Source organism: Leopardus geoffroyi, chromosome C1, assembly GCF_018350155.1.
Source record: "Leopardus geoffroyi isolate Oge1 chromosome C1, O.geoffroyi_Oge1_pat1.0, whole genome shotgun sequence".
Taxonomy (NCBI): Eukaryota; Metazoa; Chordata; class Mammalia; order Carnivora; family Felidae; genus Leopardus; species Leopardus geoffroyi.
In genome coordinates this window covers 214,686,045-214,711,849 of record NC_059328.1, presented here as the reverse complement: position 1 = coordinate 214,711,849, position 25,805 = coordinate 214,686,045, and the positions used below count along the sequence as shown (strand labels likewise).

The following is a 25,805-nucleotide window of genomic DNA, read 5'->3' as shown; positions in this document are numbered from 1 at the left end:
TCATGTGGCATGTTCACATTTTTGAATCACTTTGATCTGCACCTTTGATCCTCTGATGAGGGTAGATAGGAACTGAAATCTGTACCCATATTTACAGATGAAGTTGTTTCATCACAATCAGAACTCTGGCCAGAGCTGTACTCTCCAAAGCAGGGCCTTGCCTCTCTCCCAGGAAGCCCTCAGCTGGCCATCTTGTTGCCTAAGTGGGGCCAAGCGAGGCTGGTCAGGGTCTCCTTCCAGAAGGCAAAGCCCAGAAGTTCCCTGTTACCTCCCAGCCTCTCTGCCTAGCTCTTCCTTGTCTTAACCAACCTTTGACACCAGTGCAAATGCCCTGGCCTTTGAGAAGAGAAGGAAGAGGGGTCTGTTTTCCAGGCCATGGAATGAATCTTCCTTGGAGTGTTTAAAACTGAGTTGGGAATTTTGGACTCCAAACTTTATTTGGCCACCAGTGTTCTGAGAAACCCCTGTTACTCTGGGCCCCAATTTGCCCATCTGAAACATGGGGGGAGTAGTGACTTGCTTGTCCATGATGATGTGAAGAGCTCTTAACTCTGAAATCTTTGTGATCAATGATAAAAAATGCATATGGATGGAAAGGTCCCTGGTGCAGGTGAGTGTTGGGTACTCATAGCACCCAGAAGACAGGGGAGGGAGATGCCAGTGGGAGCGGGCTACTGCCATTCTTTTGAGAGAACATTGCCTGCTACTCTTCACATCTCTCTTGACTTCCTTCCTTTAGGAACCTGTGGGGAACTCGTAAAGAGGAAAGGGGGCCTAGGCCTAGAGGGATGGGACCTTGCCTAGCTGGGGACATTGTAAAAAACAGAGTCCTTGGGGCTTCAGAAATGATGGGAGTTGCTAATGCTTTGCTGAAGTGAGGGGATTGCCAGGACTAGGTAGCCCGTGCCACGCGGATGCTGATCCCAACAGCACACCCTGCCCACAGCCGTTCTCAACCACTCCAGGACTCCAGCTCGGTCTCTTTATTTCCCATGCTTTTCTCGGGGCCTGTTGGCTCACATGGCCATGAAGGGCACTTCCCAAAGAGCACGCTCATGATCTCAGCCACTGAAGAACACAGCCAATCAGACTCCACGTGGCTGGCGGCCGATGGTTGGCTCAGTCAGGCGAGGGCAGGTAGGAGCGGGGGTCTCCAGGGAACGGAAGAGGGGGCACCTGGTTGTAGTGGGCCATGAGGAAGATGCCAGCAGTGCCACAGACAAAAAGGGAGAGCATGGCCAGGAAGCAGACACGGTCCAGCACGCGGCCCACCAAGAACCACTCCTCGCTCCCCTGAGGGCGGGAGGCAGGTGTGGGATGACCGGCAGGAACACCAAGCCTGCCCTGGATCACGGTGCCGTCCTTGGCCCGCCAGCAGGCCTCTTATTCTCCATTTCTTTGGGTCCCTCTCACCTACTTCCAGGCCTTAACCTGTGTTCTGCCATAGTCCCCTGGCACCGATGTCCCCATTCCACTTTTTCCTTCCCACTGCCCTGCCGTGGCCACTCCACTCATCTTGCCCCCATCTTAAGTCCAAGTCCCTCACCGGGTACTCAGTTCCCCTTACACTGTCAAAGTGACTTTGCTGGTGGCGGGCAAGGGCAATGAGGTTGCAGGCTTCCACACAGGCCTGGATGGCCGGGGCGGCCTGCTTCAGGCTGCCACACAACTCTCGGCTCTGCCCTGGCTCCGGGCCTTTCTCTGTTGAGAGAGGGTAAGGTTTGGGAATCGAGTGGAGAAGAAATAGTCTGAGAAGGTAGCCTCTCCTGAGCGACCCTAGTGTCTCTCTCTCCAGCTGGACACTTACCAACACTCATCTGCTGTGTCCGGTGCCTTGGCCAACAGATAGCCCTCCCCGTCAGATAGCAGGCCAGAGTGAGCACTGGAGTGTCCCCAGTGTCATGCCTCCTGCCTCACCTAGCTTCTCCAGCGCCGCCCTGACCAGCCCGTTGCGCTGCCGCTGCCGGAAGAGAAGTTCACTGCGAGGCAGGCAGAGAGCAACCTCTTCCCCAGCTGTGATTGACCATCCCGGAGAGGAGCCATTCTGCAGCCGGCGCCCCGTGTCTTGCACAGCCACTGGGACCAGTGGGCGAACGTGCATCCGCAACAGCTGGGGCAAGAGCCGCAGGAACACCTGGAGAGAGGATGTTCTGGGGCGCTTAGCTTAGTAGCCGGCAGACCTGGACGTGTGGGCAGCCAGGCTGGGCTTCAGAGCAAAGAGTGAAGGTTGGCACGGAGGGCTCAAGCTACCAGGGGCCCAGAGGCAGCACCTTAGGGACAGTGGCTTGACACTGGTACAGCGTGGCTGTCCTGTGCCAGGCACTGAGCCTAGGTCCCCAAACCTGTGTGCACATTCGAATCACCAGGGTGCTTGCTGCACAGCCTGCACGAGGCCACAGGCTGGCCCCACCCTTGCTGTTCCAGCCCCGGACGCCTGAGGCGGGCCTGGGAATCTGCATTTGCAACAAGGGTCCCAGCTGACTGCTGCAGGTGGGCTGCAGATGGCCTGGAGCCATCTGGGTAGAGCCAGATGGCCTGGGTAGAATCTTGCTTCTCCTTCCCAGCGATGCAACCTTGGGTGAGCTAATGAACCTCTCTGTGCCTCAGTTTCCTCATTTGTAAAACGGAGGTGGCACTAATACCCACCTCATAGGAGTTTTATGAAGATCAAATGAGTTAGTATGTATGATGCACCTGCCACAAAGCAAGCACTCAGTATTATTATTAATCCGTCTGGATTGATCCACATGCTTCAAGATACACACAGGGCAGGTTTGTTGCTGAATGTGGCAGGTGAGTAGGGAAGGGCAAGGGGGTGGAGAGGAAGACGCGTGTGAGTGGACTGGACTGGAGGATGCTGGAGTGGGCAGAGAGGGGCCTTGCCTTGCGGACCCTGTGGGCCATGGAGTGTGTATGGGGGGACCGCAGAGACACGTTGAGCACGACCACAGCATTCACAACAATGAGGATGGTCACCACCAGGAGGAAGGTCAGGTACCTGCCAGGGCCAGGTAGGCGGGAGGTGGGGCTGGCCTGCTGGCACTGACTCCATCTCCAGATGCACCCACCCTTAGCAGCTGATTCCCCCAGATCTCTTAGGGTGAGGGGTTGGCATTGAGGATGGGAGGGTGGGAGTGGCAGAAGGGTAGTGCCCCGAATTCCAGGAAGGGGAGGGTGGGAGGGGGTGGTAGGCGTGAGGGCCAGCCTTACTTGCTGATAAGTGGCACTGCCTGGGAGGTCTCGGGCACCTTCTTGGCCACAAGGAAGAGGAAGACGGTCTGGGCCAGGAGCACGTTGATGGCGACGGTACACTTCTGGCCCCCCGCTGCCCGTAACCAAGAGACCCTCAGAGCAGATCTCAAGTTCCCTGCCATGGGGCTCCTCCCCCACCCCATTCCTGTCCCCGGGACAGGTGGTCTCGTGGGTGGTGCCACTCTGCGCCCTCCCAGCTAGCCCCTGTGCTGCCGGCCGGGGCCGTGGCTCCCCTCCCACGGGCTCCAGGTACCCTTGGCAGGAAGGAAGTAGATGAGAATGGCGACAGAAGAGATGAGCACACAGGGCGCGATGATGTTGATGATGTAGAAGAGGGGCTTGCGCTGGATGAGCAGGTAGAAGACCACCTTCTGGTGGCCCGCCTCCTCAGCGGGTGCCTCCACATCCAGCAGCATCTTGGCCGGCCGGTGCCGGATGGCCCACTCCCCGTTCTCTGCGGGCAGCGGGCCACAGTGAGCACTGGGAGCACAGGCTGGGCAGATCCCCGCAGCCCCTGTGACCCGGCTGTGGGCGGCCAGCCGGGGCCCAAAGCAGTGCCACCGAGGGATGGAGGCAGCAAAGGGAGACTGGATATCTGATCCTCCTCCCACCAAAACTGGAGACATTATCATGGGGACATCAGAACTCTGCTGGGTCTTTAAAAATCTAGTTTGTGTGGTTTAGTCTAGCCTTCATCTTGAGTTACATGGGAGGGGGTCTGAACCGAGCCTGGCCCTGCCCTGGAGGTCAGGTGCAGCTGGGGTCCTGGGAAGAGGTTACCCGTGAAGGCCTCAGGGTCGATGAAAATCCACTCTATGGTCTGACCATCTTCCTGGCTGAGCTGCAAATTGATCTCATTGGTGCTGTAGGTCTGGGACCTGGGAAGGGGGACACACTTGAGGGCGTATAGATCCACCTACGAGGTCACGTACACAGTCATCTGGGGCAACCGTGGGCGGTCTTGCCTCAAAAAGTACAGCTAGGAATTTCTGAGCCCTCCGCAGAGCCCTGGCCACGAGATGGGGGCACGAAGGGGACCCGGGCTCCCTGGAGGTCAGGGAAGTTTTTGTTGAAGGGCCAGGAGGCTGCAGCTCAGTGTGCGTCACGGATGTTAAGAGCCCAAGGCCACTCTGTTCCTCCCTTTCACTGCCTCCAGGGCAGGAAGGGCCAATGGTTAGAACATAGAAGACACAGTCTGTACCTCTCAGGTCTGTTTGTTACGGAGGGTCTCCTTGTGAAAAGACTGCTTCTCTAAAGCGTGGGAACCCACTCACACAGACCTCCTTCCCCCCATTTCTGGAAGAGGAAAGTGAGAGCACCTCCACCTCTCCATGGGGAGTGGGGTGTAGCGTCTCGTGTGGGGTGGCGCTCGTGTGTGCATGCTGGTACCTCGCGGGCAGGTGTATGCCTTCTTGCCCACCCACCCCAGTCATTAACTCCTCCCTTGGGGCACAGGCAGGGAAACTGAGGCAGCGAAGGAGGATGAGCGAGGGGACTGTGGCTTAGCCGGGAGGGACGTGGGCACCTGCAGGTGTCTGGGCCTGAGACGGGCACAGAGGCCCCAGAGAGAGGGAGCCGCACCCCTGGTGAGAAGCCTCGCATCCACCCCCCTCCCCAGCCAGGTTCCTCTTAGGGCAGCTCTCCAGGTTTGCACCCACACCCCCGGTAAATGGCCTCACTGGAAGACGAGGGAGCAGTTCTGCCAGTCGAAGGGGAAGTAGGTGACGGAGACGGGGCAGGAAGAGCGGAAGATGGCGGGCGGCAGCCAGTAGACACATCCGTCAGGAGACACCAGCACGTTGCAGTAGAGGGCCACCTCGAACACGCCGTCCACGCTGCGCACAGGCCAGGCCCCGGGGCTGGGGGCTCACGTCCCCGGCGGCCCCGGCTCAGCCGAGTCCCACACCCCAGGCCTGCCCGCGTCCTGCGTGGATGGGGCCTGGGGACACCAGCCCCTCCCGGGCACAGGGTCCACTACCTCCCCGCCGCGCCCACCTCCAGGCCTCATCATCCCACCTCCTAATCACCACAGCTTCTATGGGAGCCGCCCTCACCCCCACGTTGGAGGGAGGGCCGCAGCCCAGCAGACGACCGAGCCCAGAGGAGATGGAGTGAGCCAGGTCGAGAGTCAGGTCTGCTGGCCAGGCCCTACCCTCGGCAGCACCTGCCACATCCAGTATTTCCTGGCCCCGGAAAAGGGGGCCCGGTCTGCACCTTTCCCCAGAGCCCCCCTTGTCCTACCGGGCCCTGCCTTTGTATCGTTTTGTCCCCCCACCCCTGCCCGCACTCCTCCTCACTTGTTCTCCAGCACGACATCCGGCCGCCACACCATGGTGGACGGCACCCTCAGCACCCACAGGCCTTCGTAGTCTTGCGGATCCCAGCGCAGGCGATAGTCACACCACTGCTGCAGGGCGAGTGGGGTTGCCAGACCCCTGCTCCCCGCGGAGTCACCCCCTCCCCAGAAGAGGCGGGGAGGGGGTGGGGGAAGACAGGCAGCTCCAAGGGCCTTGGGACCCCAGGGAGGGGGCCTGATCCAGGGTACAGGACTTCAGGGGGGGTCTCTTACCATCTCTATCCACACATTGGTGGTGAGGGCCTCCTCTCGCTCATTCTGGGGGTTCAGAACAGAAGGTTGAGCCCCCATTGCTTGCCGTCTCTGGATGTTAGTCCCTACAGACCCCCACTGGGTGCTACAGGACCCCAGCCTCTTGGGCATCCTTCACCGGAGTTTTCTAGCTCCCCAGCCTCTCCCCTGTGGCGTCCTTCCTCCTCCTGGCTGCTAGAGCCAGCCCCTTCCTCTCCCCAGCAGGTCCCGGGGGCCAGGTGCACTGGGCCTCCGCCTCCCCTGCCATCCTACAAGCCTGTGGCTCACCAGGGAGATGAGGTTGGTGAGGGTGAGTTTCAGGCTGACGTTGACCACGTCTGAATCGCGCTCCGCGGGCCGCAGGTGGGGGTCGTAGTTGTGCATCAGGTCCGCGAGCAGACGCTCCTCCTGGTTCCGGCCCTGGGCTCCTGCAACGGACAGCAGTGAGCCCGGGTGCAGGGGCTTTGGGGCAGAAAGAGTTGGGGGGGGGGGTCACAAGAGGGTGTGATGTGGAGAGGTGGGGAACTTAGAGGTGCAGGGCAGGTCCCAATAGCCCTCCAGACCCTCTGTCCCCTGAGGCCTTGGATCTCTACTCCAGGCCTCCCCAGGCTCCTGAGCCCCTGGTCCACACCCAGGCAGACAGCCAGCAGCGGCAGGAGGAGCGGCAGCCCCTGGCCCCTGTACATGGTGCCGCAGCTCTACAGTGCCGGCTGGGACAGCAGCTCTCCGGCTCAGGGTAGAGAGACGTGGACTCCGGGTCTCATGTAACAGCCCATGCTCCCACCCCAGGCAGCCTGGCCAGGCCAGCTAGGCCCCACCAGCTGTCTGACCACAGCAGCGTCAGCTGTTCCAAGATGGACAAAATGCCAGGCTCGGGTTACCTGGGCTGGGGAGGGGACAGAGGGGCCCCATCTGCCCCAACAGAGATGGCTCAGCCTCCATCCCCGCTCTCTGACTCCGTTGGCCCAGCCCGTGCTCCTTCCATCTGGGGTGGGGGGGTGGGGCGACTGGAGACACAGCCTTGGACGGACAGGTGTGGGAGGGAGGCAGAGTGCGAGGAAGCGCCCCAAATTGGGCTCCCTCCTTCTGCTCCCTCCGGCGGGTCAGGATTTGGGGAGGTTTAGAGGGGCGTTTTGGACCTGAGCCATGACATGGTTGAGGACCATGAACCTGTCCCACTAGCCTAACATCTTCATGGGTTACTCCACTGGGCCAGGGCACTGGGGACAAGCCTAAGAGGGAGATGCACTAGGTCCCCGGGGCTTGGATACCTTAATGCAAATTAGGGTGTTTTTCAGGGTCCTTCAGATAACTTGAACTTCAGGCAGTTCAGGGCCCTCCCAGGCTCTGAGGCACAGGACACAGGCCTGGTAAGCTTTGGAGGAAGGAGGGCTGAGGAGGGTCTGGAGCTTGGGGCTCTTGGGAACAGAACAGCCCCTGAATAGGGGCTCCTCAGTGTGGCCTCGGTATTTATTAAATTATTCACAGACTAAGGGAGTCTCCAGCATGTGGCAGGCACAAGGCTAGGTGGGCTGCAGGGGACTCGCAGGGGACTGCGAGGAGGCAGGGATAAGCCTGAGCGGCTCATAGGACTCAGAGTTCAGTAAGGCAGGCAGTCAAGATCAAGGTTGCGGCCCCTGGAGAGTCAGATGAGGGGACCCAGAAGGGCCAGAAAACACACTCCATCGGCTTTGTAGTTTGAGGTCGGGGAAAGGGTGGGGCTGAGGCTAGTTTAGGAACAAAGGTCCCTGCTGCTGGCTGTGACCATGACCATGGGCTCAGGCCACCTGTCGTTTGACCATCTATTCTAAGCAGACAGGTCAGGACCTCCCAGCAAGTTTGCAAGACAAAGAACGCAGCTTCGACTAAGTGCTACCCACCCTTGGGCGTCCTGGGGGACAGGGTGGTGGAGGCCTCTGAGGGCTGGAGGAAAAGTGCCACCTACCTCCTCCCCCACAAACAAATGAGGTCTCCAGCATTTCTCCACATTTCCAATGTGTCAGTACATTGGAAACCAGCCTACTACTTTCAGTCCTTGGAGATCCGTGTGTGAGGTTGGCTCAGACCCCAGCCTCCATAGCCACAAATCCCTCCTGTCTGTCCTCACCGGGATTCTGGGGTCGGGGGGACAGTGGTGGTGGCACCTGCCTTCCCTGGTCATCTACTTGGGTCCTTGTGTTCAGTCCTGCTCTGGGCCCCACCCCTAAGCGTTGCTCTCAGTGTGCATCTAGGTGTGTAGCCAGCCCCCTTTCCCTGGAGATTACAAAGCCAGGTGCCCCTTCTCCCCAGTTTGCCCTTTGGTCCTCCCCACATTCGGGTCCCTCACCCATTTTGCAGAGCAGAACCTCTTCCCCTCTCTGCTCCCCCTCCCCCAAGACCACACTTAGGCAAGACCATTCATGGCTCCTGCTAAGCAACGGACCACCTATTCACCACCTGCCAAACCCTCTGCCCCAGGCAGTGGTGGTCTGGCTGTTGCTCTGACATTTCCGACTTTCCCTTTCCCCTTCTCTCCAAGTGTCGGGGAGGAAAAAGGAAGATTGTGGAGCGTGACTTCCCTCTGGTATGAATTATGCCGCCTCCCTACGTATGAAGAGATTTCAACTCCTGTTTTTTCACCTTCTCTCTGCTGTGGGAGAGAGGTAAGGTCTCTCTGGTGTTCTCAGGAGGGTGGGTCAGCTGAGGGGCTGGTGGTTTTGTCCTGAAGGGGTTCAAGGGGGGCAACTTTAAGAGAAAAATCTTCTGTAGACATCATTTGTGTCTAATAGCTACTCCCCCTTTGTCGCCTTCTATTCTGGAGGCTGGAAAAGTGAAATGCTCAACTCCCAGTCTCCCTTGAGGAAGGGGTGGCCACGTGATAACATCTTGACCCAGGAGACGTCTGTAGAAATCGGCTAAGGGGCTCCAGGAGAGAGCTTTTGCTTCCTGATAAAAGGGGTCAGGAAGGTCTGGCCCCTTTCCTGCCTCGAACACAGATGAGAAGTGTGGATCTGCGGCAGTGAGCTTGTGAGCAGGGCGACAACATGAGGACAAAGCCAACACGCCAAGGAGGGAGGACGGGGCAGAAAGCACAGAGCCGGGGTCCCTGGGAGCTCTGTGGGACAGCCGAGCCAACGAGCCAACCACTGTCTCGTGAAGAGGAAGTCTTACTTCTTTGAACCACAGTTCTTTGTGTTTCTGTTCCTTGAAGCCCAGTGCATCCCTAACAGATTCATCACTGTTTGAAGGAGGGTGAGTAGCCTTGCTGGCCTGGGGAGACTGTGTAGGGACACCCTTTGGTTTCACAGGAAGCTGGCCCCTTGTGGGTGTGACTTCCTGGGGAGGAAGGAGCTATATCACCTCTATCACTTCCATATCACCTATAAAGGGGACCGGTGCAGACAGCACCCTGGGGCTGCAGTGCTGGAGGAATGGGTGCCATTGGGGGTCCTTCTGTGACCCCGGGAAACTGGGCAAGGGGCACCCTTGGTCGGGCGTGGCATTTGGGGTGGTTTCTCCGGAAGGGTCGCTGCCACCTGAGCAGAGCCTGAAACCGGGGTTCACCTGGCGGTTGGCAACAGTACCATCGTGTGGCAGAGAGAAGCAAGGACAGTGGCTGAGGGGTCTGGTTCAGGGCCTCTTGGGGCTCGGATGGGGTCCCTCCCGTAGAGGGCGATTCCAGGGAAGTCTCGGACCTCCTGCTCATCTGATGGGTGTAAGTCCAAGCCGCTTTCCCTACCCAGAGGGACAAAATTAAAGATTCGTACCTCGAACCTGTGCACGGTTCATATTGGAAGGCAGAAGTAACCAGGGTCAGTTTTGACACTAGGTGGTTTGTCTTTTGTTCATTTCCTTTGACAGACAAAAAAATCCCGCCTTATGTATACCTGGGCCAATGAGGTCACCGACTCCCTCTGAGGGAGACGGGTTGGTCTGTGAAGACCTTCGGTGTGTCCATCCAGGAGACGATTAGTTGGGCTTGCTCCAGTCTGCCCACAGACTCCCTGTCAGCCTTGGACGTGGGAGACCACAGGCCCATCCCCTGTGACTCAGGCTCACAACTGAGGAATGAGTTAAATAACCACCCCTTACATTTGTAGGACACGTGTAAGTACCTTTATGCCCACTAGCAGATTCTATTTTCACAGCCCCTCACAGATGGGACTTATGATACACACATTTTGCTGGCGAGAAAACAGCTAATAGATGAGGGTGGCTCACCCAAGGTCACCCCGCTGGTGTAACAAAGCACCCCAAAACTTTGTCTCTTAAAACAGCAAACATTTACTATCCCACACAGTTTCTGAGGGTCGGGAATCCAGGAGCAGCTTAGCTGGGTGGTTCTGGCTCAAGAACTGGCCGTGCCCAAGATGTTCGCCAGGGTTGTGATCTCATCTGAAGGCCCAGCAGGGCTGGAGGATCCACTTCCAAGGTCACTCATGTGGCTGCAGGCAGAGAGCCTTAGTTCCTTGCCGTGTGGGCCTCTCCACAGGGCTGCTCACCATACCAGCTGCTTCCCCAGAGTGAGAGATCCAACTTTCAGTTGCTTTCAGCAAGAGTGATGGGGGTGGGGAGCAAAGGGGGTGCCACAGTGTCTTTTAGAGCCTGATCTCAGAGGTGCTGCACCGTCACTTCTGCCTCGTTCCGTTGGTCACACAGACCAAGCCTGGTTCAGTGTGGAGGGAGGCTACACAGGGTGTGGATACCAGGAGGTGGGGATCACTGGGGCTCTCTTGGAGGTAGGCTCGCATGTCTCCCAGCCAGCACCTGCAGCCTCAGCCTTTGGCCCTTGGGACAGGATTGTTGGGGGCTTCTTTTGGGGTAGAGTTGCCAAATTTAGCAAATAAAAAGACAGGATTCCCAGTTAAGTTTGAATTTCAGATAAACGATGACTAATTTTTTTGGTAAACGTATGTCCTGAATGTTGTATGGAAGCCCTACTTTGGGGTGGAGAATAGGTGTCCAAGAGGGGACACGTCTTGGGGGAGGGCTGAGTTCTGGGGCTCTAGGACTGCGCATATGACCTGAGGTTGATGAGCTGACCTCTGGTCTTTGTGGGTGCTGAGCCCAACACTTCCGGGTGGAAGTGTCCTGGTCCTCGGCTTCCCTGAGGGACCCAGACAGCACCGCCAAGGCAGAAGGGGCTAGGGAAGGCCATTTTGCAACTCTGGTGCCCCCACCCCTGCTGAAAGCCTCCTTCCTTAGGAGCCCCGGAGAGGGAGGTGTGCCCACCTCAGCTCCAGGTGGGGCTTCAGAAGCTGAAGACTGAGGGGTAGTTGAGAGGAGGGTGGCTAGGGAGCAGGGAAGTGAAGGCACAGGATCCCACCTGCTCTAGCCTCACCCGGGGGACGGGGAGGCAAGAAGTGGCCTCTGCCTTTCTGACTCCTCCCAGAGGGGTCCTAAAAGGCTGGCCTGAGTGGCATCCTCCCTGGCCCCTGAGCCAGCCCCCTTCCCCCCCACCAAATTGTCCTGCCCTGACCGCCAGCTGATGTCCACTCTCAGACCTCCTCGGCAGCTCCTGTCTTCAGCTACAGAGGACCGTGGTCGAGGAGTGGGGCGTCTCTCTTCCTTCCTTAATCTCAGGAAAGCCCAGCTCTTCCGGCCCCAGCCCTGCAGAACCAGCTGGCCTCGAGTCTCAGGGCCGGAAGTTGGCCTTCCCGGGAAGGGCTTGTCCTCTCTCAGACATCCCTGTCCACGTGACTACACCCGCCCCAAATCCGAAGCTGCCTGGGAGTTGGGCCAGCAGGGCAGAGCAGGCCTACCCTAGGTGAAGCGCTTATCTTCCTCATGGTAGGAGAAGGGGTCCCCGGGGAAGGGCTGAGGTGGGGGCTGGTTGTAGGCGCCCTGCAGGAAGATCCAGGCCGTGCCCACCACCATGATGGGCGTCACCACAAACAGGCAGAGTCGGTCCACTGTGCGGGCCACTCGGTTCCAGCAGTCCTTTTCCTGGGGGCGGGGAGACGGAGACAGTGGGGGTGAGGAAGGGCCTCAAACCACAGACCCACAGGCCAAGCTGGGGCCGGTGACGGAGGCATGGCCTTGGTGTATCTGCGGGGCTCGCCTCAGGCTTGCGGTGGATGGGATGTGCTGGTGTGTCCCCAGCAGGGCCCAGGCCCCCCTGAAGTCAAGGCCTCTGTCTGTCCCTCCACACCCCACTGGAGGGCTCCAGGGGCTGAAGAGGAGCTGGGGGTGCCTGGAGTCTCTCTCAGGGGGCTAAGGACGGTAAATCGTCCCCTCTCCTCCCTCTTCACCCCTCCCAGCTAGCCCCTACATGAACTGGAAAATGGTGCCCCTTTCTCAAGAGAGAAGTTTGAAAAGTTGTGTGATGCTGAACAACCACCTAAGTCTGCCTTTGAAATGTCTGAGTATGTCTGGAGTATCAGACTTGGGGTTGAGCGGGGACAGGAAGTGGTTGGCAGCCCGGACAAAGAAGGGACCCTAAGGGAGCTGTGTTCCTGGCCCAGCGTGCTGCTCTGGGGTTCTAGGCGGGGGCTGTCCCTCCCAGGGCACCTGGAGTCTGCACCCACTGTGAACTCCTTCATCTAGGGGGGTTCGTGTCTCACGTGGAACCGAGCCCCCTTAAGACAGGATACACCCAATGTGTGGCAGGCCTGTGGCTACTTGCCTCATTGTAATTGTTCTGGTCCCTCATGTGGTTGACGATGAAGTTGGCCCCATCCACGGCTGGCTTCAGCTCACTGAAGAGCTCCTGCTGGGCTTGCTCAGAGCCTGCTGGGGGCCGGCCTGTGGATACCAGGCCAGAGGAGGGCATGAGGCCTGGCCCCGGCCCACCTCCCACGGACGGGCCAAAGTCCCGGGCCACACGGGGACCCACGTGCGGTGGTGAGGCGCCGGGCCAGCCCGTGCCGCTCCGACTGCTTCTCAAACATGAGGTCACTTCGGGACTTGAGCAAAAAGTACTCCTCGGCCTTGGAGATGTAGCCCAGGGAACTGCTTCTCCGGACGAGAGACCCTGGGCTGGGCCCATCCTCTGCCGGGCGGGACATGTGTAGGAGTTCGGGCAGGGTCTCCAGGAAGAGCTGCGGCAGGTCAGGGGGGCACAGGAAAGCTATTTGACGGACATGGGTCACCTTCACGCACCCAAGCGCCTGTGACCCTCTGCCCGGCTGCCCCAAAGTACTCCCGAGTCTGACGCTGTCATCCATTCTCCCGATCCCCCGCTGATGGACACTTAGGTTGCTTCCAACTCTCCCCATTACTCACAGCACAAAGCACAACTCGTTTGTTGAAAATGAATTATGTGTGAACAACAAAAAAGTAAGAAAAATGCCCCGACTGCTGAGCTCTCTTCTCCAAATGGTAAAGATCAAGTAAGTTGCTAAGGCACCTTCACATCCCAGAACGGCTAGTGGCCCTGCAGCGGCTGAGAGGCAAGGACAGCCCCCTCCTGGGTACGCTGCCCCCCACATTCCTCACCTTTTTTTTTTTTTTTAATTAAAAAAATTTTATTTTATTTTTGAGAGACAGACGGAGCATGAGCGAGGGAGGGGCAAGAGACAGGGAGACACAGAATCCAAAGCAGGCTCCAGGCTCTGAGCGGTCAGCACAGAGCCCGACACGGGGCTTGAACCCACGGACCGTGAGATCATGACCTGAGCTGAAGTCGGTGCTCAATTGACTGAGCCACTCAGGCGTCCCCCTCACCTTCTTTTTTTAAATCAGGGTGTAGGGGCTCCTGGGTGGCTCAGTCGGTTAAGCGTCCAACTTCAGCTCAGGTCATGATCGCACGGTCCGTGAGTTCGAGCCCCGTGTCGGGCTCTGTGCTGACCGCTCAGAGCCTGGAGCCTGCTTCAGATTCTGTGTCTGCCTCTCTCTCTGACCCTTCCCCATTCATGCTCTGTCTCTCTCTGTCTCAAAAATAAATAAACATTAAAAAAAATTAAAAAAAAAATAATCAGGGTGTAACACATCCAGCAGACCGAGCAAATCTTAAGTGTAGAGCCAGATGGAGTTTTACAGATGCATTCAACTGCGTAAACGCCACCCAGGTGAGATATCCACCCAACACCGTCCCAAGGGTTCCCTCGTGGCTCCTGCCGTCACTTCCTACCCACCCCCTTCCTACCTAACCGCCATCCTGATTTCTATCACTGACGTCTGGCTGTTGCCTGACCTTGAACTTTCGGGAGAGAAAACTGTGCGGCCTGTGCTCTCTAGTGTCCGGCTCCTTCCAAGCCCCCGTGTGCTAGGAGAGCCGTCCACGCCGCGTGGGTGGCAGCACATGGCGCTTCTGCATGGCTGGGCGGCACTCCCCTGTGTGAGCACGTTCTCCTGGACAGGGACGGCCAGACAACCTCCAGCGTTTGGCCTAGGCCCCTCACCTTCTTGACCCCCTCAGACAGCACGTGGGTGCTGGGTGTACGAAAGTGGATGTTGAGCACGATGACACAGATCACCACGACCATGGTCACCAGCACCATGCCGAAGAGCAGGAACCTGTAGGCACACACTCAGCCTGGAGCCCACGGGGCAGGGCGAGGCGTGCTGGGGGTGTTGGGGCAGGGGAGGGCGAGGGGTAGGGCGGGGTGGGTGAAGCGTGGCGTGGCATAGCCGTCACTCACTTGCCGATGAGGGGGATGGCCATGGACGTGGCGGGCAGCCGCTTGGAGATGAGCAGCAGGAAGACCGACTGGGCCAGGAGCACCGAGATGGCCATTGACGTCTTCTCGCCACCTGGGGGAGCCCGGACTTAGCTGCCACCTCTGGTCTTGACCCCAGCGGGTCCCACTGTGGCCCCCTCACCACCATTCGCGATGCCACGGTACCTTGATCGACATCATGGGCTTTGGAGCTAGGGCACCTAGCTCTTCCACTTACTGGCTGGGTGACCTTCAGCAAGTAGCCTAACCTCTCTGTGCCTCAGTTGTCCCAACTGCTAAATGTCGTGAGGACAAAGTGAGAGAGCGTGAAACGCTCCTCACTCTGCCAGGGGCTGGGCAAGCGCTCAGCGAACACCGGCTATCACTGTTGGCCAGCTCCCTGCCACGCAGCCCTCCCCAAATCACAGATCTGTGTGTCCCACCCCGTACAGAAAGCTCCGGGACATCCTCATGGCACCAATGACACCCTAACTCCTAGTCCTCCACTCAGAGACCCCAGCCGGGCACTGCCCAGCTCTTCCCACCTGAGGTCCTGAGCATGTGGTGCCGTGGCCACTGTGGTCACAGGTCCCCAGCCCTGCCCCAGGGCCCCTTCTCTATCTGCAGGGTGCCTCCCAACCCCCCTCCAGCTCAAGCAGCGCGTCTTCCAGGAAAGCTTCCCCCATTTTACTGCCCCTCAGCCTGCGCTCCTAGTTCTGTGGCTTCTACAGTCTCTGCCAGCAGCAGAGGCTAGATTGCGTTTGTCCCTGGAGCTCACTGTGCCTTGCTTACAGTAAGCATTTGAAACGATTCCGAAACCAAGCGAGCGAAGATTACACATGTCCTTCTAGAACCAGGTGAGCGTAGATGGCACGTTTCCATGCCTGGCTTCCTGGAGATCCTGTTTTCCGCCCACTCGTTCAAAGTGGACGGCCTTCTGTGTGTCAGGCCCATGGTCACACGTGGTGGCCAGGACAGACCTGTTTCTGTTCAGAGAGATGGTCTAGGGGTTCTCTCTAGGGTCCTGGGGAGGCCTGCTGTGAGAAGCAGAAGCAGGGTCCAAGAGGGACTGTCCGTTTGGGGATATCGGACACGGTCACAAAACCCTCCCCTTGGCTGGCCAGCCCCCCCCCCCCCATGCCTGGACCCTGGGCAGGGAGCCCCGGGAGTGGTGACCCCGTTGTGGCTCCTGGAGGAGGTGAGGGGAGGTCTGGGGAGGCCCATGCGCAGATGCCCTCGGGGACAGGGAGGGGCTGGGGCAGGCTCAGGCTCACTGTCAGCCGGCAGGTAGAAGACCAGGTTGATCATGAAGGAGATGAGCACGCAGGGCACCAGGATGTTGATGATGTAGAAGAGGGGCTTGCGGCGGATGATGAGGTAGAAGGTGACGTCCTGGTGGCCGGGACTGTCCAGCGGGACACTGGGGTCCACGTTGATCCTGGCTGGCCGGTGCACTATCTCCCACTCCCCGTTCTCTGAGGAGGGCAGGAGGACACCTCGGTGTCAGGCCAGGCAAGGGGGCGGGTTGGGGGGGGGGGGCGGCGGGGAAGGATTGGGGGCGGGGTGGGGGGGCTGGGTGGAGTGAGCCAGCCCGAGGGCGCGCGCAGAGGAGGGTTTAGGTTCTGATGGTGGGCGTCTTTCCCTGGGGCTTGGGAAGGAGGTTTCAATCTGCAAGGGGGGAAATTCTGCCTTGGGAGTGTGGGGTTTTTTTGTTTTGAAAATATAGAAGCTAAGGCTGTGTGTGGTTCAAACAAGGAGTCTTAGAGATAATGACGTGGTGAGAGTAAGACCAATGCCCCCGGCCCCAAACCCTGGTGATGTAGCCGCCTTGGGACCTGTGTGACATAGGTTTTCTCTGATGAACAGGGGTGTGTGGTAGGGGCCCCATAGAAGACCTGAGCCCGGTCATAGATAGGAGTGTGGGGCGTTGGCAGGGGGCAGCATACACAACATTAGGATCAGTGGCTAAAGCCGCAACCATGCCTCTGGGCTTCCTGGGAACAGAAGACTAACTCCCCCTCTCATTTGTCAGTTACATCCATCCCTAGGGACCCTGTCCAGACCCAGGAGGGTCTCCTGGCCCCGGGCAGAGGAAGGGTGGGGCCAGTGTCTGTCTCTGCCTTTGGGACACAATCCCCTCCTGGGGATTTCTTTCCTTTCAATGTGCTAGATTTGCGTCGCTAAGTACGTCTGCGTGTGTTTCTCTGCGGGTCGGTATGTGTCTGCGCATCTGGGTCTCCCCGCCCGTCAGTGTGCCTGTATGTCCACGTTCCAGGTGTACACGTGTGTGCACACGTGCATCTCTGGCGGGGAGGCGTTGGTGTGACCGTACCCACGGGTGTGTGTCTGAGGGGCCTGCCCACCCACCAGCTGCTACTCTCAGCACCTGTGAAACCCTCGGGGTCGATGATGATCCACTCCACAGGATAGGAGCGGCCCTCTTCCTCCTCCTGCTTCAGACTCAGGGTGATCTCCTTGGCTGTGTACTTGAGTGAACTGGGGAGGGCAGCGGGGAGAGGGTGGTCCTCAGCCACTGGCTGCGGCCACTGAGGGCGGAAAGGCCAGTACAGGAGGTTCACGGTCAGAGGCGCCCTTGTGGGTCTGGGGGAGCTCTAATCAGGACTGAGGGTGCCTCGGGCACCTCTCTCAGCCCCTGGCAGGGTGCCCGGGGGTGAGGGCTGCCTGGAGAAGTGGGTGCACCTGAACTTGAGGGAGCAGTTCTGCCAGTCGAAGGGGAAGTAGGTGACGGAGATGGGGCAAGAGGAACGGAAGATGGCGGGCGGCAGCCAGTACACGTAGCCCGAAGGGTAGACGAGCACGTTGCAGGCGTAGGAAATCTGGAAGGAGCCGTCGTTGCTGAGGGACAAGGACAGAGGCCACCATGAATGCCAGCCAGCTGGGAGCTGGCAGAGTTGGGGGAGGCGGAGGGTCGAGGGGATGCCAGGGAGGGTTGTGGCTCAACTTGTTCTCCAGCACAATCTCTGGGAGCCACAGCATGTCAGGGGGCAGGCGCAGGACACTGATATTTCCAAATTCTTCAGCATCCCACTGCAGCCGGGGGTCCGTCCAGCCCTGGAACCCGAAAGGTATGTCAGCAGTCGGCTCTGCTGTTGTCCAGGCTCCCCCTGCTCTCCTCACTTCCCTGGGGGAACACTGGACAGGGTCTGGGAACTGTGACAAAAGAAGTTTGGGGGAGGTGGGTGCAGAGTTAGGACTCAGGTCCGTCACGGACAGCTGTGTAGAACGTACACTGCACAACAAAGGGAGCATATTTCATTGTGGACACAGAAGACTTACGTCTATATTATGAACTTCTGATGGACGGCAGAAGAGTGTTTTCTAATAAAATCAGAATACCGTGACAACCTTCCCACAGGTAAAGAATCCCAATCCACCGGAAGTCTCCATCTGAGCTTGTGGCTGTACAAGGTGGTGGGAAGGGCAGCTGGGCCTGTGGGTAGGAGCCAGCTCCTCCTGGAGGCCAGGAGGATCCCCTCCTGGAGATCCCTAAGCAGAAGGAAGCACGGGCCCTACACCCTCACCCCCCGGCTCTGAGTGGGGTAGTCTCCTTACGTGCTCAATCCACACGTTAGTGGTGAGGGTCTCCTCAACTTCTTTCTGTAATCACACGAGAGCACTGTCCCCTAGGGCCCGCACTGCTCACCTGCATACATTCACCAGGCAGCTACTTCCTGCCACCCCCCGGAGGAAACCACGGCAGTTGGCCTGACCAGACTCCTGGCCCAAGCACACACAGTCAGGAGGGGCTGGGCAGACCAAGGAGCAGGGAGGGGACACCCCTGAAGTGTGTCATGGGTCTGATATGGGGCACACCCCAGAGCTGAAGCTGGAGGGGAAGGGGCATCGGCTCGAGGCCTGTGGGCAGCAGTGAACCTGGAGAACGCTGGAGCATGCTTCCCCGGGAGAGGAGCTACCACAGGCCAGGCTGGGACCTTGAGCTTCCTCCGTGGCCATCCCAGTCCAGGAGACAGCCAGGCCTCCAGGAAGCTGTCCCCGCCCTCGGGTCCCCAGCCCAGCCACAGAGGGGCCTCTCACCAGAGAGATGAGATTGGAGAGTGTGAGGGCCAGCGAGACCTCCACGCTCTCATCTTTGTGAGCCACAGGCCGGAGCTCCTTGTTGTAGCCCTTCTCTTCAAACAGGTGCCGAATCAGCCGCTCCTCCTCGTTCAGGCCCCAGCTGCCTGGGGAGGGACAGGAAGAGGGATGCGGTGCTGGGAGGGGGGACCGGGAAGGGGGCTGCCGTGAAATCCTGCCAGGCCATGGGGCTGGGCTGAGCTGGGGGGGATCCAACCACTCCCCAGGAAGGGGTCCTGGCGGTCAACCCCCTCCAGGGCAGTCAACCCCCTCCAGAGTTGGGGTGGGAGCTGGGCCTGATGCAGGGGAGGAGTAGGAGGGGACCATGCAGCAGGGACCCTGGGTGCAAGTCCTGAGGGACCCTTCAGGGCAGGGTGATGCCCACTCTTACCACACACGACCAGGGCAGCCAGCAGCCCCAGCGTTAACACCGGCCCCTCCATCCTGTCCCTCTGACTAGGTCTTGTGGTGGCCCCTCCAGTCTACAGGGCTGGGGAATGTGGGTGGGTAGGAGAGGGGACAGGTGCTGGGTTGGGAGGGGGGGGGAGTGTGAAGGGAAGAGGAGGCCGGAAACGCAATCTGACACCTCTGGGCATGACTGCTGGGTAGAAAACCCAAAGCAGGTGACATGGGGGTGGGGACAAGGACTGGCTGCTGGGCGGGAGCCCAAGGACATGAGGCCAAAGATCTCAGGCTGGAATTCTCTGCAATTAGCGGTAGGGCTGGGGGCTGGGTAGGGGCCCTGGACACTGGGGGCAGTGCTGGTCAGTTATGCCTAGGGGAGTGGTGACACTCAGCTGTGGCTGTTTCTTGAGGGGGCAGACAGTATGCTGAGCTGGGGGCTTAGCAGCCTCTCTCCGGTGTCTTTGTGACCTCCGCCAACTGCTTCTGGAGGCAGGGCCCTGTCTGGCCCTGTCTAACGTTCACCCATCCAGTTCCCAAGAAAGCTCCAGAGTCATCTGTGTAGATCATAAATAATGTTTATTGAAGCAGCTGTGATTTTCCGATGGCACATCTGGGAAGACATACGGACCCAGGTCCCCCGCCCCCCACACCCAGCCAACTGTGGCTGTGACAGTCTGTCATCATAGGAGCCCCTGGGAGCAGTAGGTCCTGACTGGGGGGTTAGGGGTCCAGATGTGGTTCATGGCCCCCGGGCCGAAGGAATCTGAAGGCTCGGTGGGTGGTGCCCCCCACTCTACCTTGCACCCATCTGGGGTCCCTCTGCCTCTGCCAGGGCGGCCAAGCGGAAGGCCTGCAGGGCCTGCACCAGCAACCGGGGAAGGCTGCGGGCCATCGTGGCTGGCTCCAGGCCCACCAGGCCACCAAAGACCACATGCTGGCCCCCCAAGCCTGCCCGCACCCAGGCTCGGAAGAGGCCGGTCAGTGTCTTGGAGCCCAGATCTGCCAGGACCTGCAGAAGGAGAATCGGGGCTCACAACCTCACTGGGTCTCCCCCCTTGTGGCCCCCAGAAACTCTCACCCAGATCCACTCCCCTCCATAGCCCCCGATCCTGCACACTTCTGCTCACTTGGACCCCCCCACACACCCTTCCACTCACACCTTTCTTTCCCTCACAAGTTCCCATCCACCCCACCTAGCACCCAGCTTACACACAGCTGCCCTCCCCACCCTTTTCTCCCAAGACACCCCTGCCTCCACTGCAAGCTGCTGGCAGGTCCTCCCTCTTGCTGTGGAGGGTGCCCTTTCTGTCCCCCCTACCTACTAGGGCTGACTCAGGTCGGCCTTCTGAGGCCACTGTGAGCGAATGTGGGAAGCCTGAGGACCTACCTCATGGAAGTCCATGGCCAAGTGCTCTGATGGGACCTGTAGGATCCAGGCATGGGTGCCTTGAAGGGTGGCCAACTTCTGTTGCAGCGTCTCCAACCCAGGGCAGCCTGAAGGAAGGGGAGAGGTCCCGGGAATAACAGAAAACTGACACCAGCAAGGAGCTGGGAGAGGGATTCCCATCAGGACCCCAGAATGGCCTCCCAGTGGGCAGATTTCTTCTCATGCTACACACGGGGAAACTGAGGTTCAGCAAATGGTCTCTGCTGACCCTGAGGGCGGCCCAAAGCCACAAGTGCCCCCAAAGAGTCATCCTCCCTGTTGCAGGGGGAGGGGTCGGGTGGGGAGAGCTAGTCTGCTGGTTGCCCCATGGGTGGGTGGGTAACCGCTTCCCAGAGCGGAACTTGGGAGAATCCCCGCAGGGTCGGCCGCCCTTGGCCTGCTACTCTCCCTGCAAAGGCCGGCAGGGGGCGCCCTTACCGTTCCCTTCCTTGCGCTGCTCTGGTCTCCGCTTCGGGAACCGAGCGCCTGCAGCCCGCGATCCTGGGGAGACGCGGGGTTAGGGGATCGCCTCCGCCGCGCGGAGTCGGCGTGCGGGGGCTGGAATATGAAGGCACGGGGTACCTGGGTGCAGCCGCTGCTCGCGGGCAGGGTGCCTGGGAGGCTCTAGGAGCGACAGAGCGGAGCGAGCCAGGGCTGGGGCCAGACGCCGCATCCCTGGGCTCGGGCCGAGCAGGTCCTGAGCGCCCCGCAGCAGGCCCAGGAGGGTGTGCGCCAGCGAGCGCAGCTCTGCGGGCAGGACGAGCGTCCGGGCGGAGGTCAGACGTGGGCCAGGTCCCCTGCCCTCCCGGCCCAGCCCTGGGAACTGGACTGACCGCATCGCCTCCGGCGCTGCAGGCACTGCTGTTGCGCCAGACGCGCACAGGCGACCGCGGGCCCGGAGCACAGGCGGGAGTAGAAGGCGCACGGCGGGGCGGCGTCTGCCTGCGGCTCCGCGGGCGGGTCCCAGGCCAGAAGCTCCCGGCAGCTGGGCTCCCGGCTGGAGGGGATTGCTACAGGGGTTGACGGGGACCATCTCAGCCCTGGCTTTGGGGCCTAGCGTCCGCAGCCCTCCCCTGAAGGGAGACAGGCTTTCTTGACGCCCTAAGGGGCTGGGGGAGGGGGGCGGGCGGGGTGAAGATGGGCTTGTTCCAGGGCTGTTAGCGGGACACTTCGGGAGGGGGGAATAGGAATGGGGCGCTCACCGCTCATCTGCTCCTGGAGCCAGTCCTTGAACACGGCCACTCGAGTGTAGACTCCTGGCTTCCCTGGCTCTCCGCATCCGTCCCCCCAGGAGGTGACCCCGTACAGGACCTCCTTGGGGCGGGGGCCAGGCTCAGAACATGTCAGGGGGCCTCCGGAGTCACCCTGCGGGACCCGAGTCAAAAGAGAGGGTACTACATTGACCTGCCCCCTCCTATGCCAGCTTTACACTTGGCAGGCAGCTTTGAATTCTCCTGGGGTTACTTCTTGTACCCATTTTAGCAATAAGAACGTAGAGGCTCAGACAAGTTGAATGACAGCCTGACTGTGGAAGGAAAGAGGCTGTTCTTTCCCTGGGGAACCAGGACCCTCCGGCACCCTCCAGGCAATCAGGGCTCATACCTGGCATGAGTCGATGCCCCCGGCCAGGTAGCCGGCACAGAGCATGCTGCTGGGGTGCAGCTCGGGCCCCAAGGCCCTTTTGCAGGTGTCAGCACTGAGCAGGGGCACTCGGGCCTCCCTGACCGCCTCAGCCTCAGGACCGTCTACAGGGAAACGGTGGAGGGGGCTCAGGCCTTCAGGGCAGGAGCGTCGCTTCCGGGCCCCCCCCTCCCCCCCCCCCCGCCCTCCTTGATTCCTACCCCCCTGCAAGACCAGGCAGCATTTTGCGAAGCAAGGAAGTCAGATTCGCTACACCCCCGGCCTTCCCAAACTCCATCACCCCAGCACCCCATTCTTCCTTCCCACTCACACTCGCGCCTCACCCAGGCCCGGGCCTGCCCCATACCTTCGAAGAGGGCCCCCCAGCCCGCGATGGCGCAAGCCGTGCCGGCTGGGGGCTCCCGGGGCCCCTGGGGCAGGCACACAGGGCGCACCGCCCCTGCCCAGCTCACCGGCGTCCACAGCTGCACGAGGGCCAGGTCGTTGTGGAAGGTCCGCGGGTCAAACTGCGGAGGGGGTGGCGGCGCAAATTCAATGAAGCGTGGGGTGGGGGTGCTGTTCCCGACTCTGAGAGCCTGGGAACTGTCCTCTCACCTTGGGGTGGGGCAAGATGCGGTTCACCGGCACCTCCTCCGCTTGCTCCCCCCGGGGGCCCTCGGCCAGCGTCACCGTCCACAGAAGCTCGTTCTGGGCGCTGCGGGGAGAGCGGCGGGTGATACGCAGGACAAGGGTGCAGCGGGTCCCTTGGAGACCGTGCCCTCCGCCCACAGGCACCACCCAGCAAGCCCGCACGCCGGGCTCTTTCTCCGCTGTTACTCGCGGGGCAGGGAGGGTGGGCCAGGGCGAGGCGGCGGTCCCCAGGAGGCCCCCGGAGCCGGGCGGGTGGTCCCCTGATAGCTGCTCCCTGGCTGGGTGGCGTGGGCTCCTCGAGGCCCCGGAGCTGGGCAGGGCGGTGGCCGCCGCCAGGGGGCAGCAGAGACCGGCCCTCGCACGTGTCGCCCGCCCGACGACCCCGGAAGGAAGCATTGGACCAAGCGTTAGGGATCTGGGCTGGTCAGGGGCCTGGGGCCCAACGTACCCCGCGAAGCAGTGCGCCGCGGTGAGTACCCAGGACGCCGCCACCAGGACGCCGCCGCACAGAGGCTGCCCCCCGAGTTGCAGCCTCACCAGCCAGGGCCAGGCCCCCGGGGGCGCAGCGCTACCTCCGACAATGCGGCCGTGGGCACGCGTCACGTTGACAGTGCTCGGGCGCCGCTCGCCACACGGCCCTAGAAAGGTGGCATCGGAGTCACAAGGGACAAGTCCTTGCCGCCCTGACCCTTGAGGCCCCTCCAGGGTTCACCCTGCCCTCAGCCCTAACCCCCTCGAGCCCTTTCAGCCTTACCTGGGGCGGCTGGATCCTGCGCTTGTGGCCTAGGACGCCCAGGTCCTGCTGAGACACAGACCTTTGAGCCTCACTGCTACCCTCCCACCTTCCCGCACCCCCGGCAGAGCCTGGGCCCTCTCCCTGCGCTGCCGCTCCCCTTCTGTTACTCCACCACCCCAGCAGTCAGGGTCCGTTTCCGCAGCCATAAACTTCTCACTGTCCCTGCCCTCCTGCCTTGGCACGCGCTGTGCCCCATGCCTGGCATGCTCTTGCCTCTTGGAGAGACCTTCTTAAGCATCATCTCCGTTGTAGCCCCACCTAGTTTCTGTCTCCGAGAGGGAGTCAAGTCTGGAGGGAAGGGATGGGGTGGACAGGAGGACGGACGCAGGTAGTCAGTGCGAGCTCACCCGGGCACGGGACCGTGTGGTTGGCACAGCCTCTGCACTCGTGGAGTCTGTGCTGGATCTCCATTGCCACTCGATTTACTGCCCACTGGGCGCTCCTCTGGGCAGCCTGCAGCGCCTTCGTCCCCTGGGCTGACAGAGCTGCTGGGACAGAGGGTACAATCATGCATGGCTGGGGAAGGACCTCAGGCTCCAGCCCTGAGCCTGCCTCGGGAGACAGGGGGAAGCAGGTCAGGCTCCAGGAGCACCGGGCAGAATGGGGAGGAGAGAGAGCCCCAGGGGCCTGAGGGCCCAGTGCTCGGAGGAGATGGTCCCAGATTCTCAACCCACTTGACCTGAGCTGGGCTGGAATCTTTAAAGAGGGACTTGCCTTAAACATCTTGAAGGAAAAAACAGCACCTCAAAGGTAGAGACATCACAAAACTCAGGCTTACGGACAAAATAACTGTCACCAAGTTGCCTACCTTTGGGCCCAGATAGCCAAGGAGCTGCCCGCCTGGACCCCTTCCTCCTGCTAAACCCGGAACCTTCCCCAAAGCATACCCCTTGGCAGTGGCTGCCAGGTCCCCTTCCCTGTGCACCCTGGTCCTCCCCCTCCCTCTCCCACCCGTGCCTCCGTTTCTGGCCCCTTCTCCCTGTAGGGTGGGCAGAGGGGGCCAAAGGCCTCAATGAGTGGGGGTGGCAAGGTCATGCTCACCAGCCCCACCCCACTTCCTCTGAGCTCCTCCCACCTCTGCCGCCCCCTCAGAGCAGCCCGGGCTCACCTTGCAGGGTGCTGGGGGGCAGGCGCATGTACAGTGGGTGCCCAGCAACAGACGGTAGGTCTGGGAAGGGCAGCAGCAGCAGCAACACAGGCAGCAGCATGGTGACCAACAGCCAGGGCGAGCGACCCCGTCCTCTTTCCCCCTCGGAGACTGCCCTCCAGGTGCTTATCCTTGGGTGTCTGCCTCCCACTGCCTTTCTGTCTCTGGCCCCTGAATTCGTGTCCCTCAAATCATCCGACTCTGTTCTCGTACATCAAAATCACCCGCTTCCATCAGTCGGTCCCTCACCTGGCCCTTAACTCCCGGGAGCCCACAGGGGACTGGGGCTTGGGGGGCTATATAGAGGACAGGCTGGGGGGGTACTCGGGAGGGGGGCCAGGGCTGGGGGAGGGATCGGGATGGGGGCTCGACCCTCACCTTTGAAGTCCCACGGTCCCAGCTCTGAGGCCCCCCTTCTGTCAAAGGAACCCTTGTTTCTGCGGCTCCATCAAAGGGGCCTGGACAGGCCAGAAGAGCTGACAGTTGGGCTGGGGGCCAGGCAGAGGGGGGCTGGTGGGCAGGGGCTGGCCCTGTCTCCGAGGCTCTGATGGCGGGAGGGGGGGCGTCCCATCTGCCTCTATTCCCTGAGGAGTTTAGGACTGTGCTGGGGGCACACACTCCTGGAGGGAGGAGGGCAGGGGCTGTGTGAGGGTCCTCAGCAGCCCCACCCCCTGAGGAGGTGCCCGAGCTCCCAGCCCCTGTGCCCCTAATTGCTTGGCAGCGTCTCTCCCCGATGTAGCCATTTCTAAAGATGATCAAAGCGCCCTAATTAGCGCCGTAATTGCCGCACTGGGGGTGGTGGGGTGGGAAGAGGCAAAGGCAGGCCCCGAGAGGAAGGCAGACATGAAAGGCCCCACCAGTGGCCCAGTTTGGGTAGGACCGGCCCCAGCAGCTTCTGACGCTCTCCCAGACCCCCTGCCCCGACGCAGTGCTCGCTCGGCCTGTCCAGCATTGTTCTCAGTTGCTATGACCCTGATCTGGCCGGAGGGAATCTTCTGGAGTCTCACGGGAAGGGCCACAAACGAGCAGCTCTCCTGGGACCAAGCTCCCACCTGGGGCAGAGAGGAGGTGCCCTTCTGCCCCCACAGAATGTCCTGGGGCCCAGAAAAAGGATCTTGGCACCCCAATTCATGCCGGTGACCCAGGGTGACTTTGGCAGGCCTGGTGCCTTCCCAGACCAGATTCTGCCATGACGTTGCCCCTGTAACACAGTGTCCTGTCTTCTCCAGCCCTTTCTCCTTCTGCGC

At 60.5% G+C, this 25,805-nt stretch overlaps 3 protein-coding genes across 6 annotated transcripts; all 3 read right to left on the bottom strand.

The window, feature by feature from the left end:
* Positions 1-968: 968 nt before the first annotated feature.
* CHRNG (cholinergic receptor nicotinic gamma subunit) lies at positions 969-6,786 on the bottom strand. The gene is made up of 12 exons (XM_045481726.1): positions 6,471-6,786; positions 6,128-6,267; positions 5,822-5,866; positions 5,550-5,659; positions 4,932-5,087; positions 4,033-4,130; positions 3,506-3,706; positions 3,211-3,325; positions 2,884-2,998; positions 1,918-2,134; positions 1,568-1,701; positions 969-1,293 (listed from the first exon to the last, which is right to left on the bottom strand). The coding sequence occupies exons 1-12, from the start codon at positions 6,523-6,525 to the stop codon at positions 1,120-1,122; spliced, it is 1,560 nt and encodes a 519-aa protein (XP_045337682.1). The 5' UTR covers positions 6,526-6,786; the 3' UTR covers positions 969-1,119.
* A 3,125-nt stretch (positions 6,787-9,911) lies between these two features.
* Positions 9,912-18,994, bottom strand: CHRND (cholinergic receptor nicotinic delta subunit). Its single transcript, XM_045481727.1, has 13 exons — positions 18,905-18,994; positions 18,475-18,620; positions 17,992-18,036; positions 17,381-17,490; positions 17,119-17,274; positions 16,805-16,914; positions 15,693-15,893; positions 14,401-14,512; positions 14,161-14,275; positions 12,654-12,858; positions 12,444-12,562; positions 11,581-11,764; positions 9,912-10,336 (listed from the first exon to the last, which is right to left on the bottom strand). Exons 1-12 carry the CDS (start codon positions 18,954-18,956, stop codon positions 11,582-11,584), a joined length of 1,554 nt encoding a protein of 517 aa, XP_045337683.1. The 5' UTR covers positions 18,957-18,994; the 3' UTR covers positions 9,912-10,336; position 11,581.
* Positions 18,995-19,363: 369 nt separating this feature from the next.
* Positions 19,364-25,746, bottom strand: PRSS56 (serine protease 56). 4 transcript variants are annotated; one of them, XM_045481723.1, is made up of 14 exons: positions 24,520-25,746; positions 23,759-23,896; positions 23,370-23,417; positions 23,064-23,253; positions 22,580-22,679; positions 22,332-22,491; positions 21,947-22,089; positions 21,547-21,709; positions 21,178-21,354; positions 20,927-21,091; positions 20,783-20,845; positions 20,306-20,412; positions 19,716-19,927; positions 19,364-19,472 (listed from the first exon to the last, which is right to left on the bottom strand). In XM_045481723.1, exons 1-14 carry the CDS (start codon positions 24,617-24,619, stop codon positions 19,469-19,471), a joined length of 1,770 nt encoding a protein of 589 aa, XP_045337679.1. In that variant the 5' UTR covers positions 24,620-25,746; the 3' UTR covers positions 19,364-19,468. The 4 variants fall into 4 exon arrangements, with proteins under 4 accessions (XP_045337679.1, XP_045337678.1, XP_045337680.1 ...); XM_045481722.1 differs by lacking the exon at positions 19,364-19,472 and having other exon boundaries at positions 19,476-19,927; positions 24,520-25,743; XM_045481724.1 differs by lacking the exon at positions 19,364-19,472 and having other exon boundaries at positions 19,476-19,927; positions 23,370-23,414; positions 24,520-25,739.
* Between the last annotated feature and the right edge of the window lie 59 nt (positions 25,747-25,805).